Source organism: Ranitomeya variabilis, chromosome 6 (assembly GCF_051348905.1).
Source record: "Ranitomeya variabilis isolate aRanVar5 chromosome 6, aRanVar5.hap1, whole genome shotgun sequence".
In the NCBI taxonomy this organism is placed as follows: Eukaryota; Metazoa; Chordata; class Amphibia; order Anura; family Dendrobatidae; genus Ranitomeya; species Ranitomeya variabilis.
Window position 1 is genome coordinate 292507467 of NC_135237.1, and position 18470 is coordinate 292525936.

General features: G+C 38.8%; 1 protein-coding gene across 1 annotated transcript in view; it reads right to left on the reverse strand.

The window, feature by feature from the left end:
• Positions 1-18470, reverse strand: part of CDH18 (cadherin 18) — a 1155399-nt gene that overhangs the window by 172186 nt on the left and 964743 nt on the right. Inside the window, exon 7 of the mRNA XM_077269711.1 lies at positions 13806-14059. Within this exon, the coding sequence (XP_077125826.1) occupies positions 13806-14059 (254 nt within the window). The remainder of the gene's footprint in view (positions 1-13805; positions 14060-18470) is intronic.

An 18470-nucleotide genomic window follows, 5' to 3' on the forward strand; every position in this document is an offset into this window, starting at 1 on the left:
TCAAGCCAAACCAACTTGCGGAAGGGGCTTCTGGAAGCATGGGGTGAAATTTCTCCAGATTACCTCAGCAAATTAACTGCTAGAATGCAAACCTTGTCAATGTCTTGTCTAGATTTTAAATTCATTTGGCAACTCATTTGATTAATAAAAGTATGAGTTTGCATGGAAAACAGAAAATTGTCTGGGTAACCCTAAACTTTTGAACAGTAGTGTATATAGCCATCCAAAGGTTAAAAAAAATTACTGATACTCGTTTTACCGTTAATTTTTTTTGCCCCTTCCTCCCAAATAGTGATGAGCGAATTTGTGCAAAAAACTGTAGCATGTAACTGTGCATTCGGATTCGTGATCGGAAACACGAGCAAAATGTTATAAAATTGGGAAAAATTGGTAACATTCAGTAAAAAGTGCGGGACAATATTTGCATTGAAACTAACTGTCAGGACTCTGAACATTTTTTATTACCTTTTGTGCATTACTGCCCTTTTCCAAGATGGCGTCTTTGGTCTCATGTGCACTGTGTCTTCCTGCTATATAACTCCACCCCAGCCTTTAGTCTGTGCTAGAGTATTCTGCCTTGCATCCAGCTCTTGACCTCTGGTTACTCCCTGGCTATATACCTGCTCCTGTTAACCTGTGGGGTTATCCTGCTACTCTGCTCTGAGTTCCTGCTGCATACACCAGTTCCAGTAATCCTCCTTCATCTGCTGCTCGTGTTTACTTCCATCTGCATTTGCTGGACATGTAAGCTGTTGCTGCTCTGCAAGAACCTGAGACTATTACCCAGGCCTCCCTAGTTGAGCTAAGATATTATTTGAACTGCCTTATAAGCATATCTATCTGTGTTTTGGATTAAGCAAGGACTTATTTGTGTCAAGTATCCTCAAGAATAATTGTGCTTCATAGACTTTCTGCGTGATTGCATTTTCCTCTGAAGTTTCCTATAGACTGCTAAGCTGCATTTAATATTTACTCCAAGTGTTGTGGACTTGAGTTTCTCTGCACCTGTTTGAATCACCGTGTGATAATATATACTTTACCACTTATTAAACTGTGTCCTGTAGTTGTCTTGTTCCACGCAAAGAGTCTCCTGAGTTATCCCCTATAATTATTACACTAACGTATTTTCAGCACTTTGGCTTCGATAATGGTGGTGTATCATGAGCTTGGGGCACATGTTTGATGAGGGGAGAGTGTTTGAAGAGCTCAGAGGTGCAGAGTGTTTGCAAACTGTATTTTTATTTATGTATGAGCACTGAGGCTAGCCAATCAGGGTGCAAGAAACATCCACAATGTCATGACACAGCGGCTTGAGAGCGGACATCTTGTTTTAGCGCCGTTTTGACACTGACAGCACTGAGAGGCTGCTTCTGATGCTGGCAGTGTTGGCAGCTAGATTTTAGGTAACTAGTTAGGCAGTTGTTGATTAGTCAGATAGTTTAGCTAGATAGTTTCAAGTGTGGCTGTGAAATCAACCTTCCAGCAATTATTTTTGTGCCATTACCGATGTCCACAGACAAAGACAGCAGGGCACATTTCACACAAGTGTGTTGGACACTGTTTCTATTGAGCTCCATGAACAAGTAGACCGTTCTAAATCTTATTTTTTCAATAGCTAAATGTGAAACAGCATGCTATATCCCATCTTGTCATTTAGTGGTGTGATGACATTATTCTGTAATTTGAGCTGGTGTGCTTGAAGAAATATTTTTGGGGGGCAGTTGCTACCATGATTCACCTTGTCATATCTCACTTTGTTATTTAGTGGCGATGAAATTCCACAATCTGTATAGCTTTTGTAGATGGAAAAATATATATATTTTTTGCTAAATGTGATACAGGTCATCGTATCCCACGTTGTAATTTTGTGGCGGTGATATGAAGCTGTCGGCAGACTTCAAACGCTTTAAAAAAATATTATCTTTTTCTGTTGCTAAACATAATACAGCCCACCATATTCCACAATGTCAATTTGTGGCGGTAATATGAAGCTGTGTGCAGACCTCATGCATATTAAAATATTTTTTTTCTGTTGCTAAATGTGACACAGTCCATCATATCCAACCTTGTCATTTAGTGGCGCTGAAATTGTTCTTTGTGCAAAGATGTTGCACATTAATTTTTTTTTACAAACGTGATGCAGAAGCTGAGATCTGAGTTTGAAATCGTTTTGAGAACCTTAACCTTAACTGTACCTTACCAGCAGCAACTGTAGGAAAGAGGGCTTTCCAACACCATGGACAATCTTCTAGATTATACAGGCCTCATTCACACTAAAAAATTTTTTATGGTACTAACATGATACAGGAGGGGAGATCTCAATGTTATGCAGGCCTCATTGACAGGTCAAACAAAATTCTTCTGCTACTAGCTTAATGCAGTTGGGGACATCTCACTTTTAAATAGTTTGAAGCATTTAGTCTATTTTATACAGGCCTCATCCACACGCCAAACAATATTTCTTCTCTTACAAACGTCATACAGTAGGGGAAATCTCACTCTGAAATAGTTTGGAGCATCTAGACATTGTTTTACAGGTCTCATCGACAGTCTAAAAGATTCTTCTGTTACTAACGTAATACAGTAAGGGACATGTCACTTTTAAATTGTTTGGAGCATATCTTCTTTGTCATACAGGCCTCATCCACACTGAAAAAATATTTGTTCTGTGGTTAATGTGATTCATCATGCCATATTTCACTTTCTTATTTGCTATTATTTGCACACAGCTGATATTCAGCTGTGTGCAGAGGTGGTGCAGATTAAAAAATCTAATTTTTAGTTGCTTATAATGTGCTCCTAGCACACCATCTGAGCAACATGACAGGGAAAAAGTGAGGTTGTGGTGGAAGGGGGATTAGCCTTGGTGTTCGAGGTGTATATGGCGTAGGTGTTAATGTTTCTAAAAGCACTAGTGAACTAATAAAGTGACGTCTTATCCAAAGACAGCTGACAACTATCACTGGATGTTGTAGTTTTTAGTGTGCATTTCATACAATGTGTGAACAGATCTTCAGACTCAGCCATCTGTGTTTCCCAACAGTCAGTTGGGAGGTTGGAGATTTGTTATGTGGGGGAAAACAAGGGTAATTGGGCTGCCAAAGAAAGGGAGTGGAGTAGTTTTTTCAGTAACAGAAATTGTAAAAATGCTGTGAAATTGCTCACTGCAGCAAAACAAAATGACTTCTCATACCTGTCTCACAACCCTAAATAGCTATTCAGAAAATTAAATTCTCTCCTCCAGCTACCCCTCAGTCTCCTCTCATTTGAATACTTTGCCTCGCCACCTGTGGACTTGAGCCAATAACGTACCTCCTCATTCCAAACCTTACCACAGTCTTAATCTCAAGCCTAACCAACCTTTTCAACCTGTGATTAACAACTGGGGTCTTCCCTTCTGAATAAAACATACCTCGATCACACTATTTACACATTCTCTGTGTCTAGCTACCAGCCCATCTAATTTCTCCCCTATGCCTCCAAACTACTGGAACAGCACATCCATTTTGAACTGTCATCCCATGTTTCCTCATGCTTCCTCTTTGACCGCTTGCAATCTGGCTTCAGATCGCACCATTCCACTGAAACTGCCCTGATTAAAATCACAAACGACCTACTAACCGCCACTTGTCCTCCTCCTCCTCCTGGACCTGGCATGTGCTTTTAACACAGTGGACCATTCACTCTTACTGCAGACTTTCCGATCTGTTGCCATTCCAGACATGGCCCCTTGCTGGATCTTGTCATACCTAACAAACAGGACATTCATTCAGTATCTCTGACTCATACACCACCTCCTCATTTTGCCCCCTATGTGTTGGTGTCTCCCAAGGTTCTGTTGTAGGCTCAGGCACTAGTGCACTCGCTCCTTCCCTCTTAAAGGGACCGCACGCATTGACCTAAGGTTTTCCCTGCCAATAGCTGGGCGATACCTTCTATTTAAGACTCCTCCTCCAATATGGAGGTGCCTGAGCTAGATTGTTAGTTTTCCTTGCATGCTTGGTATTTATGTTCCCCAGGTCCATCTGTCTGCTTGTCTACCCTGTACCTATCTGCTTGTACCTTTATCTGCTCTTCTGTCCATAAGGAGGCCCAGATTGCACCTGCCAGAGCCCATCTGTCTAATACCTGGTCCAGCCTACACCTGCCAGTGCTTTTCTGCTTATCAGCCAGTCCCATCTGCACCCATTGTTCCAATGTCCCTACAGTGCCTGTCTGTATCCTTCATTCCTCATTCAGGCTGTAGCAGCCTACCGGCTCTTGGGGTCAGCTGCCACCCTCTGTCAGTCAACCTTGGAGAAGCACCTGCTGCCACCTTCTTGTCCCTCTTTGGGTCACAGTTTTCACCTGCTGCCACTTATCCAAGTTGGGATTTGGAAAGTCACCAATTTATACCCCCCCAGGCTTTCCGAGGGATACAGCACAGTGGTTCCACCACTTTGCCTGTTACAGTCTCCATCTGCTGGGTTGACTGTAGTGTAAGAGGTATCAGTCCCTATTATACTATTTCTAGTGTGGTGAAATCGATGCCACTTTGTTGGTGTCTGCCACTAAGCTTTGTAAATGTGTAGACTCCTGGTCGGGTCTCATTTATGCATGTTGCTTGTAGCAGTAGGCCTCCGAGACTGTCAGGCCTCCACTTCCTTGTGTTACTACTATCAATATACTTTACTGACAATAATTGTCTACAAAACTGATATTTGTGCCACCAGAGTGTGGCTGAGCATGAAAAGCATGAAAGCGGGTTGAGTTCTTGAATGAGGTATCAGTGCTCCCAGCACAGCAGGCCGACACCGATCCCTCACCCAAATCCTCTTACTTTGACATTCAATTGAAAGCTGTAACTGCTGGCCCAGATCCCAATACCTCATGCATGGCTGATTGTTGCCGTGCCTTGCTACAATTTGTACTGTGGATAAATTGAGGCCACTTTTCTGGCGTCTTCCCCTAATTTGATGTGTTTTGGCAGCTGTTGGGGCCATTTGAAGGTTTTGTGCTTGTATTTGATTTTGCCTCCCATTGACTTGAATGGCTTTCAGTTACGTTCAGCAAATATTCGATGAATAAATACAAATTAGACAATTGTAATCAGAACCAAACATTGAAATATTCACACATCTCTTCTCCCAATCACCTTTCCAGTTCTCGCAAGGTTTCCTTATCATTACTGTGAGTCCTGAAATTGCCAGAATTCCTCACACTAAGCTGAGATGATGAGCTTTGTAACGATTGTACTCATGTGTGCTCACAGTGATGTTAACATTAATTAACTTCATTTACCTAAATCTGACATAAAAAATGCATACTAGTTACAAACTCAGAAGGCAAAATACATCAATAGGCCAAATTGGTGTTGTGGTGTGAATGGTTGGGAAATTGGACTTGCAATTGAGATATACAAAATAATGTGTAATTTTACAAACTTTATTTTTTGATATTTTAATAACAAGTTTCAGCCCCCTCGCCCAAAATGAACGTAACAAGATATGATAGATAGGACACAGTGCTCTGTATAAATGTGGCATGCGTTGATTTCAAATTTAACTAGTAAAACAAGTGTACAAAAACAAAAAAAAACTATTTTTGTAATGCATACATTTTTTGAGATATTCAGTAGCATTTAAATACTTAAATTATTGGGAATTATCTTTTGATTAAAAAAAAATATATATATATTGCACCTGAAATGCAAAATTTCATAATAGTTGCTTAACATTTTCACAAGCAGGCAAGTTCACTTTCTCCAACAAGAACCAATTTACTTGTTTTGTTTTCCTCAGAAAAAAATGTGTGTTGAATTAGCTTCATGATTTATATTGCTTATATTACATTGAAAAAATGTGCAATTCATGAGCAGCAGGACAAGGCTGAATCCCTTTTTCAGTTTATCAATGAGTTGTTGTTGGCATCTTCCTTATCTCTCTCTTTTCTCATCAATGGATAACTACAACCATGTTCTATCTTCGACACTGTAGTTCACCAAAGTGGTATGTAGCCCTGAGCTAGGAGCAGCGCCACTTCCATGGATGGGAAGAGAGGAAAACATAGAAATGGATTCAGCTCAAGCAGAAAGAATATTTTAGACTACAATTTAGTAAGTTTAAAGATCTTAGTAGCAGCTGAAGAATATCCATAAGAAATAACACCTATCATCTATTGTTTAAGCACATGGCACGGAAGGAAAGGTACACCATTTAACTTATGGAGAACAAATTTTACTGAAATGTTTTGCCATGTAACATTGCAGAACCCCAGAAGCACGTAAAGAGCAGAAATTTAAACCTATTTCTCTGGTTGTAGGAGGAAATATAATATTTGTAAATCAATTTCTCTGAAATGCAGACCTACCCTACATGTGGTCAAAACCAAATGCTTGAACAAATTTCATAGCTCAGAAGATTGGAAATACTATTTGGCTTTTTCAGATAATTCTTGGAATACATTGTGGGTGCCACTTGGGGTGCCAGCACAGCAGGAATCTACAAAAGCTGACCACATGTGGGAAGCCAAATCTCTCAAAAAATTAATCTGGCAGGGAGGGTGGTACTGAGCATATTGAACTCACAGGTGGCTCACAGAATTTTATAATGTTAGGAAATTAACCCCTTTCTGACCTTGGATGGGATAGTAAGTCCGAGGTCAGATCCCCTGCTTTGATGCAGGGCTCCGCGGTGAGCCCGCATCAAAGCCGGGACATGTCAGCTGTTTTGAACAGCTGACATTTGCCTGCAATAGCGGCAGGTGAAATCGCGAATCACCCGCCGCTATTAAGTAGTTAAATGCCGCTGTCAAACACAGACAGCGGCATTTAACCAGCGCTTCTGGCCAGGCGGCTGTAAATGAGCGCATCGCCGAACCCCGTCACAAGATCGGAGGACGGCGATGCTTCTGAATAGTAACCATAGAGGTCCTTGAGACCTCTATGGTTACTGATCCCCGGCAGCTGTGAGCGCCACCCTGTGGTCGGCGCTCACAGCACACCTGCATTTCTGCTACATAGCAGCGAACATCAGATCGCTGCTATGTAGCAGAGCCGATCGTGTTGTGCCAGCTTCTAGCCGTTTCTCGCTAAACGGCGTAGCGAGAAAAAAATTTGAAATGCCAGAATTGCGTTTCTTTTGGTCGCCGCGACATTGAATAAAAATGCAATAACGGGCGATCAAAAGAATTTATCTGCACCAAAATGGTATGATTAAAAATGCCAGCTCGGCACACAAAAAATAAGCCCTCACCCGACCCCATGTCATGAAAAATGGAGATGCTACAAGTATCGGAAAATGGCACAATTTTTTTTTTTTTTAGCAAAGTTTGGAATTTTTTTTCACCACTTAGATAAAAAATAACCTAGTCATGTTAGGTGTCTATGAACTCGTAATGACCTGGAGAATCATAATGGCAGGTTAGTTTTAGCATTTAGTGAACCTAGCAAAAAAGCCAAACAAAAAACAAGTGTGGGACTGCACTTTTTTTTGCAATTTCACTGCAGTTGGAATTTTTTTCCCGTTTTCTAGTACAAGACATGGTAAAACCAATGATGTATTTTAAAAGTACAACTTGTCCCGCAAAAAATAAGCCCTCACATGGCCAAATTGATGGAAAAATAAAAATGTTATGGCTCTGGGAAAGAAGGGAGCGAAAAATGAACATGGAAAAACTGAAAATCCCAAGGTCATGAAGGGGTTAAAGAAAATGAGGTGCTCTAATATTAGTAATAGTAATCCACAGCAGCAAAAGTATATAACAAGCATTAGCCAAATAGAGAGGAGAAATTTGTAAAAAATGGTTCAATACCATATATATAGTATTCAATATTTCAAGCAGTCAAGAATTGCTGTAGTAAAATAAAATCAACCATAAATGGTCTTCAATCCAATTCACCTAGTCCCTGTGCATAATATTTATATAACAATAAGCGAAAGAGCGAAGTAGCAAAATTACAGTGGAAAGTTGTCATAATCCTGTAACAATACCTATTGGTTACACACCTATACAGAGGTAGCCTGATTGATTGTGTCCTAAGCCCAGATGAGTATTTCACCCTACTTCTTCAGGTGGTGTGTGTAAGGGAAAAGGAGAGCACTGGAATCAGGAAGAGGATTTTACATCACCTCGGTTGCCGGCGTGCTGTGCGCCACACATGTGACCAACAGTATTGTAATCAGACAGTTATATGTTACTAACTGCACGGTATTGATCCATGTTTTTTACTTTTTTGCTCTTTTTTTGGGTAATGCTAGTTGTACACTTTTGCGGCTTTGGTTTTTAATTCCTAATGCTAAAGTACCTCATTATTGTGGGCTAAATTTATATGCCCCATATAAATTTATACTGGGCAGCATGGTGGCTCAGTGGTTAGCACTGTAGCCTTGCAGCGCTGGGGTCTTGGGTAAAAATACCACAAAGGACAACATCTGCAAGAAGTTTGTATGTTCTCCCAGTCTTCACATGGATTTCCTCTGTATAGTCCTGTTTCCTCCTACACTCTAAAGATAAACTGATAGGGAATCTAGATTGTGATTAGATTAAATATGTTTAAATAAATAACTGTCTTTTACTTAATGGCACGTCATTCTATTTGTTTTCTCCTTGTGGGTTACCCCCGTTGGATTATGTATTGTATGTCACCATTAACTGTTGTTTGGGCATGCTCCACGGCTCAGAAAGGAGGCCATTGACTTTTGGAGCATAGCTAGGTTGCATTTCCAGCACCTTTGAGTTACTCATTACATGGAAAACCTCAACTTTGACAGATAACAGATATGTTAATGGGCTTGTTTTTGACAAGATGAATTGTAGTATTTATTTACACCATTTGAGGTGGATAACATTCATTTAAAAATTTTTGCAAGACCTATAAAAAGGAATCCAGGAATTTTGACTCTGATTTACAAATGTTACCATGTGGAAAAAATGATAACACAACTTTATTTTTTAAGTCAGCATGATTACAACCATCCCTGTGTTAAAGCGTATTATTATATTTTTATAGTTTTACACACTAAAACGCTTTTTTTTAATATTTAGCTAATTTTGCAGACTAAAAATTATTTTTATCAACTAATTTATTTTTGGATCTCAATATTTTGATAGTGATAACTAGGGTTGAGCGAAACGGGTCGGCAATTTTCAGAAGTCGCCGACTTTTGGCAAAGTCGGGTTTCATGAAACCCGACCCCTGTGTGGGGTCGGCCATGAAGTCGGCGATCTTCTGAATCTGGAATCGGAATTCCGATACCGATTCCCGATATGTTTAAGATATCGGGAATTGGTATCGGAATTCAGATTTAAGTGTAAAATAAAGAATTAAAATTAAAAATATTGCTATATTTACCCTCTGACGGGCCCTGGTACTAACCGGGAACCTTCCTTCCTTAGAATCAGCCTTCCAGGACCTTGCGGTGACGTCGCGGTGACATCGCGGCTTGTGATTGGTCGCGCGGCCGCCCATGTGACCGCTCGCGCGACCAATCACAAGCCGCGTCGTCACCGTGACGTCACCGAAGGTCCTGGAAGGGCTGATTCTTAGGAAGGAAGGCTGCCGGAATGAAGCCGAGGGTGAGTATATTCCTATTAGGTATATACTCACCCTCGGACACGCCCTGCTTCTTTCCGGCAGCCTTCCTTCCTAAGAATCAGCCCTTCCAGGACCTTCGGTGATGTCACGGTGACGTTGCGGCTTGTGATTGGTCGCGCGAGCGGTCACATGGGCGGCCGCGTGACCAATCACAAGCCGCGACGTCACCGCGACGTCACCGCAAGGTCCTGGAAGGCTCATTCTAAGAAGGAAGGTTCCCGGTTAGTACCAGGGCCCGTCAGAGGGTAAGTATAGCGATATTTTTTATTTTAATTCTTTATTTTACACTTAAATATGGATCCCAGGGCCTGAAGGAGAGTTTCCGCTCCTTCAGACCCTGGGAACCATTGGAAACCCAATGCACTGCATTGGGTTTCGTGTTTCGGCCGACCCCGACCCCGACTTTTTTATACGATCGGCCGATTTCACTCGACCCGACTTTTGAAAAAGTCGGGTTTCACGAACCCGACCCGATCCTATAAAAGTAAAGGTCGCTCAACCCTAGTGATAACTATTTTATCTTTGTGCTAACAGAACTATGTGAGGTATTTATTTTGTATGGCTAGTAGATGTTTCAAGTTATACTAATTTTTTTATATTCTGCACTATATATGTATAACTTTTTATTCATGATTTTTATTCAATTTTGAGCATGATGAAGATGCAATATTTTTGTGGTGATTTTTGTTTCAAAGGTCAAACACATGATTTAACTCATGTATAGTTTTATAGATTGCATTATTCTGGATGTGTACTTTTTTGTTGTATATAATATTTTCTTATTTACTTAGTTTTTTTAATATACATTTTTTATAATTTTTATAATTATATTAGATTTATTTAACTTTTCCAATTAATCCATCTGTGGGACATGCATTTTTACTTTTGTGATCCCTGGTCTAATACCCTTAAAACTTATTTTTTGCAGGATATTAGACCTGTTAATTTAGGTTCAATATCCCACATTCCCACAATGAGCATTTGGTGATTTTTTATGTTGCACAATTTCTGCAGCATTTTTCTACCACCCATATTATGTGAATTAGGTCACGTGTCTTTTTCATTGCATTAATGTGGGTGTTTTTTTGCATGCACTATTACCATTTTTTAAAGCTGTGGAATTTGCCTTTTTTTGTATGTTATGCTTTAAATAAAGCTGCTTTTTAATGTTTCTTGATATTTGGTTTTGACAAAACTTTATAAAGTCATGTGTGTATTATGTACGTTTTTAGTGGTTTCTGCACATCTAATGGAACTCTATAGCAAAAACCTTCTCAAAAACGTACTTGCAAAACAAATTGACCTGCCACAAAAAAGCACAGTGAGCATGCAGTTTTTAGAAATTCCATCTGCTTTACTGTAGCTATAAGTTAATGCATTTTTGATACAGTAAAGACATACAGTATTCTAAGCCTATTGAAAACTCATTGTGGGAACACAGCCTAGAGTGTTGACAGTAGACTTGTTAGCCCATGCAATGGCCTTGTCATTGAAGCCATTAATTAGCCTGGAATTGCCTTAGCATCCGTCAGTACACTGCTCATGGGGTATAAGCCTGCATCAAATAACCATGCCATCTTCGCTATTAACAACAGTATATAAGGAATTAAATGGCCACTACCGGTGCTATGTATGGCACTATGCAGGAAAGCATTGCCTGCCTTGCTGCAGATGTTATGAATGTATTAAGGGTCACATAATCTCTTGACATCACTTTTTATATTATATATATATATTTATATATATATATATATATATATATATATATATATATATAAAATATATATACCACTTACAAAATCTGCTTTCAACTGAAATAACAAATGTCCAAATTTTATCAGAAACTGTAAATACATATTTTTAAAAATATTGAAAATAATTCCTGTAGACATAGCTCATGTGGTGAAAGAATACATGCAATCAGTGATTAGTTCATTGTAAGTGTTAGAACCTTCATTTTAGAAAAAGAGAAAAGTCAACACGCCTGAGTACTGATATTTAATCAAGAACAGCAAAGAGAAATTTCAACATCTTGCTTTGCTGATTACCTTTTCAATCCACCTGTCCAGCGTGCCTGAAGAGGCCAAGCAACAGCCTTTTAAGAGCTAAAGCTGAAGAAAGTTTCACATGATTCTGATGCATTAGGGTCTTTTAAAGCCTTTCCTCTTAATTGTAATCTAAAACAAAGATTTGGCTTGGCAAGAATGACAGCCAAATGACAAACTCTGGCTGTGGATTTTTAGATTACTAATGCAGTTTTTAGACTTTAGCAGTTCTTTTAATGAGGACACAAGCTGGGTAATGTTGGCAAGGGGATTGAAGCTCCTCAGGCCACAGAGATGGGCAAAAGAGCCAAGAAATGCTACATAATTTAATAAATAACAGCAGAAAGAAAAGTGGAGTGTAAAAACCCGCAAGAAGATTTGCAATATTTACCAAATACCAATGACAATTTATGAAAAATGACATGTAACTAGCAGATAAAAGCTCAAAACGATTACATTTTATACCAATGTATGAACAATATCCTGTGGCATGCCAACCTTAATAATGCCTAGCAATAGTTCCGTCAACTTAAATAGGCAGATGAATGTAAATCTTAATAAAGGATTATTTGTATTTGGTACAATGCCAATCCTAATGTGGTTTTCACACCGCTGTTTTCTATGCTGTTATTCATGTCTTGTAGCATGAGGGTGTGTAGAAATTGAGGCTCCATAATTATTTATAGCCCTTTATATTACTTTCTCATGCAAAACCTTTTCTGCTCTGCTTGAAATTTTCTTCAAAGGATAATGTGACATCAGTTTTTGTTTCATAATTACTATATAACATGTTTTGACACTATCACATACTTCAAAATGAAAACATATACAAGTTAAAGCATGAGAACAAAGTAAACATGATTTTTGACCAAAGCCTTGTTAAAAAATACATAACTTTAAGAGACCTGTCACTTGCTGAAAAAATTAAGTTAAATATCTTGTAACAATTCTTCAGCTCCCCTGATTCTGACCATCTTTTACTTTTTGTGTTGCATCACTCCATTAAAAAAATATTCACATGTGTTGTTTTCGGAGCACGGTATGTAGCATTTTTGCTTGCATTATAACTGGGAGTTTCTTCAGAGTCCTCTCTGGTTACATGCATGTTCACTCCTCTCCCCCAGACACTGCCAATCACAGGCTGCTAGTCTGATAAACCAGTTGCCAAGCTGTGAATGGCTGCATCTGGGACCGAGAAGACTGAAGAAATTCCCTATTGGACTGCAAGCAGAGATTTCACATACTGCACTCTAGTTGCAACAATTATGAATATCTCATCAATAGAGTCACGCAGTGCAAAATGTAAAACAGCATCAGAATGAGGAGTGCTCAGGGAATTTTACAAAGTATTTAAAAACATTTTTTGGACTTGCAGGTCCTCTTTCAAGCCATGAGTTCCATACATTCTCATTGTCACTAGTTCACACTATTGATCGTTTTTACTATCTTTAACTAACAAGTTAGTTTTACACAAAGAGAAGTTACCAATCACATTTGTCCATATAAAGTAATGTGCAGGAGAACAACAAAAAACACACACAACTTCCATACAACTATGTAGCCAATTCCAAATCAGTTTAATGAAGATGATGTCTCTGGATTATTAAGAAATCTTTAAGCTTTAGCTACACCGCAAGCTTTATGATACAGTCAGACAAACATATGGAAATTTGTAATTACATTAAGCATTTTGTTCTATCAGGTGAAAACAATGGTTTTGATGTGCTGGCATATAAAATCTGAGATATACATGGCTGTTTATCTTTAAAGTGTTATTTCTTTATCAGAAAATTCTTAACTGCCAAGGTATATGTTACCTAGATTTTATGTCTTCTATTTACTTCTATGGGAATAACAGATTCAGCATCGTGCAGCCTTTTGGCTGTTCCTGAGGTTAGGTCATAAAGTCAGATATTGGAGATTGTCTAATCTGTTTTTTTAAAAAGCCAGTTTGCCAGAAATCCTTTCTGCATTCCACTCTGCAATGGGTGATTTTTAAATGAGAAAAATACTATGACCTTACAGGTTTCAGTAAGAATGTAGTTTTTATATGCTGCTTGTTACTTTACATTACAGCATTGAATGATGGCAATCATATTCAAAATATTGTTCCTGATATGTATGCTGCAAAGAAAAGAACCATGTAGCTGTTAAAATATTTATACAGACTATAGTCAATGTCTTACCTTACTGGGCTATTAGAGCTGTCAGGATCATGAGCTGTTACCATTCCCACCATGGTTCCAATATCTGCATTCTCATAAACATCCATCTCGTAAAATGGCTTTGTGAACAATGGTGCTTCGTTTACATCCCCGACAATGACTTTTAACATAGTGGTATCTTTAAAGGGTCCCAGGTGAGAAAATCTTGAGTCCAGATGAGTATTTACTCCTTCGATGTTTAGTAAATATAATTTCTTTTTCTCATAATTTAATGGCTGCAAATAGAGATATACCAGTATTATATATATATATAGCAAGTAACATATGGTAATTGTACCACAGCCTAGAAATAACATAAAGAAAGGCATAAACATTAGTTTCAAAATTTCTCTAATTTTAGCAAATTAGTATAAAAGAGAATTCTCACAACTACTCAATGGATATTGAAAACAATTGTGCTGTAAAACTGTGGAATAAACTTTGTCTGCACACTGTGTAGGATTTTATAAATATAAATAAAATGCATATGTGCTAAGTGTGAAACACACTGTATAATTATTTTATCTATCTTCAAAAGAATAAAAGTAAAACAGCACCCATAAAAAATACCAAAGTGGCTGCAAGCTCCATGATCACTGCCCCATGGAAGACACTATAGTTAGTCCATAAAACTGGCAGCACTACAATCCAAGTTAAAAAAATGTATCTGCCCATTCTATATTTTTATTCACATGTCCGAAAAGAGTGAATTATACATGAATTTTATACCTTCTCTTCATTAAATTCAGATTTGGGCAAAGCCTACCTTATGGAAAGCTGTATCTATTACATCTATCTACTGTATCTATCTATCTATCTATCTATCTATCTATCTATCTATCTATGTTTCTTTCTATATATCCATCTATCTACCCATCTCATATCTATCTATCTACACTGGGGAGTATTTGATGCACTGCCTATTTTGCAAGTTTTCCCTAATACAAAGAATGGAGAGGTGTGTCATTTTTATCATAGGTACACTTCAACTGTGAGAGACAGAATCTTAAACAAAATAACATTGTATGATTTTTACATAATTATCTTGCATTTTATTGCATTAAATAAGTATTTGATACAATAGAAATTAATATTTGGTACAAAAAGGTTTGTTTACAAATACAGAGGTTAGGCATTTCTTGTAGTCCTTAACCAAGTATGCACACAGTACAGCAGGTATTTTGGCCCACTCCTCCATACAGATATTCTCCAAATCTTTCAGGTTTTGGGGTTTTCTCTGTGAAACATTAAGTTTCAGTTCCCCAAAAAAGTTTTTCTATTGGGTTCAGGTCTAGAGACTGGCTAACCCACTCTAGGACCTTTAAATGCTTCATAAGGAATCACACCTTAGTTGCCCTGACTGTGTTTTTAAGGTCATTGTCATGCTGGAAGACCCAGCCCGACTCATCTTCAAAGGTCTTACTGAGGGAAGGAGGTTGTTGGCCAAAATCTCACTATGCATGATATCATCCATCCGCCCTTCAATACGGTGCAGTCGTCCAGTCCTTTTTTGCAGAAAAGCACCCCTAAAGTATGATGTTTCCCCAACTATGCTTCACAGATGGGATGGTGTTCTTGGGGTTGTACTCATCCTTCTTCTTCCTCCAAATACAGCGAGTGGAGTTGATGCCAATAAAATCTAATTTGGTCTCACCTGACCATATGACCTTACCCAATTCCTTTTCTGGATCATCCAGATGGTCATTAGTGAACTTCAAATGGGCCTGGACATGTGCTGGCGTGAGCAGGGGGTCTTTGTGTGCCTTGCAGGGTTTTAATCCATGAATGGCGTAGTGTGTTACTAACTGTAATATTTGAGACTGTGGTCCCAGCTCTTTTCAGGTCATCCCATGTAAGTCTGGGGTGGTTCGTGACCTTTCTCAGAATCATCCTTACCCCACGAGGCAATAAACTGCATGGAGCCCCAGATGAAGAAAGATTGACAGTTGTTTCTTCTATTTTTTATTAATTGCGCCAACAGTTGCTGCCTTCTCACCAAGCGGCTTGCCTATTGTCGTGTAACCCATCCCAGCCTTGTGCAAGTTTACAATTTTGTCCCTAATGTCCTTAGATAGCTCTTTGATCTTTGACATCGTGGAGGGGCTGGACTGTGATTGATTGAATGTGTGGACAGGTGTCTTTTATACTGGTAACCAGTTCAAATATCTGCAATTGATACAGGTAATGAGTACATAGCAGGGTGGCTTTTTAAAGATTAACTAACAGGTCTGTGAGAGCCATAATTCTTGCTAGCTGGTAGGTGATAAAATCCTTATTTCATGCAATATAATGCAGTTTAATTGTTTAAGCATCATATAATGTGATTTTCTGGTTTTTATTTTTAGATTCTGTCTCTCACATTTGAAGTGTACCAACAATAAAAGTTACAGACCTCTCCATTCTTTATAGGTAGGAAAACTTGTCATCCAAAATTGGCAAAAAGAAATAGTTATTTTCATCTATCTATCTATCTATCTATCTATCTATCTATCTATCTATCTATCTATTTTCTTCTCACTCTATGTACATAAGAATTTACTTACGGCATAAGATAAAAATGGCACAACTCCCATTTGAAAAAGGCTCAATGTCGGCGTCAAAATGCTATATACATTGACTTGGAATAAATAAAATGTTTTCTCTTATTTAAAATGGGTGTGCTGCTATTTTTTTATGTTATATATATATATATATATATATATATATATATATATATATATATATATATATACAGTAGTCCAGTGCTCTGGACCTTGTGGCTTGCCCTTGCACTCTATTTGAAGGGAACCTGCTAGCTGATATATGCTGACCAAACTGTGGACGGCATGTATCTCCCACTGGCTGCATGATCACAGCCATGTATGTTTGTCTCTGAAACACTGAAGCATTTCAGAGAAAAACATACTCTTAATAGTCACCGGGGAATAAGCCATTCTGGTGGCTTATCATATAGGTGTGTCTCCGGTGGCTTCTCCCCCTATTGACAGTGAGTGGAAAGTCTCTCCCTACATGCGTGTATAGGCAGATGCTTGTCAGTTACTATCAGCTGGAGAAGACACTAAGGACCCACCTGTATGATCAGTCACCCGAATTGCTCATTCCCCGGTGGCTATTACATGAGAAATTAAATACTTAACAAAAAAGTGTGAAACAACTAAAAATATGTCTTATATTCTAGGTTCTTCAAAGTAGCCACCTTTTGCTTTGATGAGCACTTTGTACACTCTTGGCATTCTCTTGATGAGCTTCAAGAGGTAGTCCCTGGGAATGGTCTTACAACAATCTTGAAGGAGTTCCCAGAGATGCTTAGCACTTTTTGGCCCTTTTGCCTTCACTCTGCGGTCCAGCTCACCCCAAACCGTCTCGATTGGGTTCTGGTCTGGTGACTGTGGAGGCCAGGTCATCTGGCGTAGCACCCCATCACTCTCCTTCTTGGTCAAATAGCCCTTACACAGCCTGGAGGTGTGTTTGGGGTCATTTTCCTGTTGAAAAATAAATGATGGTCCAACTAAACGCAAACCGGATGGAATAGCATGCCGCTGCAAGATGCTGTGGTAGCCATGCTTGTTCAGTATGTCTTCAATTTTGAATAAATCCCCAACAGTGTCACCAGCAAAGCACACCAACACATCACACCTCCTCCTACATGCTTCATGGTGCCTTAGCAGTGGTTTCCTAGCAGCTATTTTACCATGAAGGCCTGCTGCACAAAGTCTCCTCTTAACAGTTGTTGTAGAGATGTGTCTACAGCTAGAACTCTGTGTGGCATTGACCTGGTCTCTAATCTGAGCTGCTGTTAACCTGCGATTTCTGCGGCTGGTGACTTGGATAAACTTATCCTCAGAAGCAGAGGTGACTCTTGGTCTTCCTTTCCTGGGGCAGTCCTCATGTAAGCCAATTTCTTTGTAGCGCTTGATGGTTTTTTCCACTTCACTTGGGGACACTTTCAAAGCTTTCCCAATTTTTCAGACTGACTGACCTTCATTTCTTAAACTAATGATGGCCACTCATTTTTCTTTACTTAGCTGCTTTTTTCTTTTTTTTTACCATAATACAAATTCTAACCGTCTATTTAGTAGGACTATCAGCTGTGTATCCACCAGACTTCTGCACAACACAACTCACGGTCCCAACCCCATTTATAAGGCAAGAAATCCCACTTATTAAACCTGACAGGGCACACTTGTGAAGTGAAATCCATTCCCGGTGACTACTTCTTGAAGCTCATCAAGAGAATGCCAAGAGTGTGCAAAGCAGTCATCAAAGCAAACGGTGGCTACTTTGAAGAACCTAGAATATAAGACATAATTTCAGTTCATCAAAGCAAAAGGTGGCTACTTTGAAGAACCTAGAATATAAGACATAATTTCAGTTGTTTCACACTTTTTTGTTAAGTTTATAATTCCACATGTGTTAATTCATATTTTTGAAGCCTTTGGTGTGAGTACATACAGAAAAATATTTAAATGAGAAGGTGTGTCCAAAATTTTGGTCTGTACTGTATATATATACAAAAATAGATAAAGCAGTACAAATTAAAGATAGATATATCTAGCTAATAAAATAAAAAAGGGGATAAAGCAGCACCTATCAAAAAGTGCAGATGCAAATCATGGGACTATAAAATATAGACAAGGAAGGATGGCA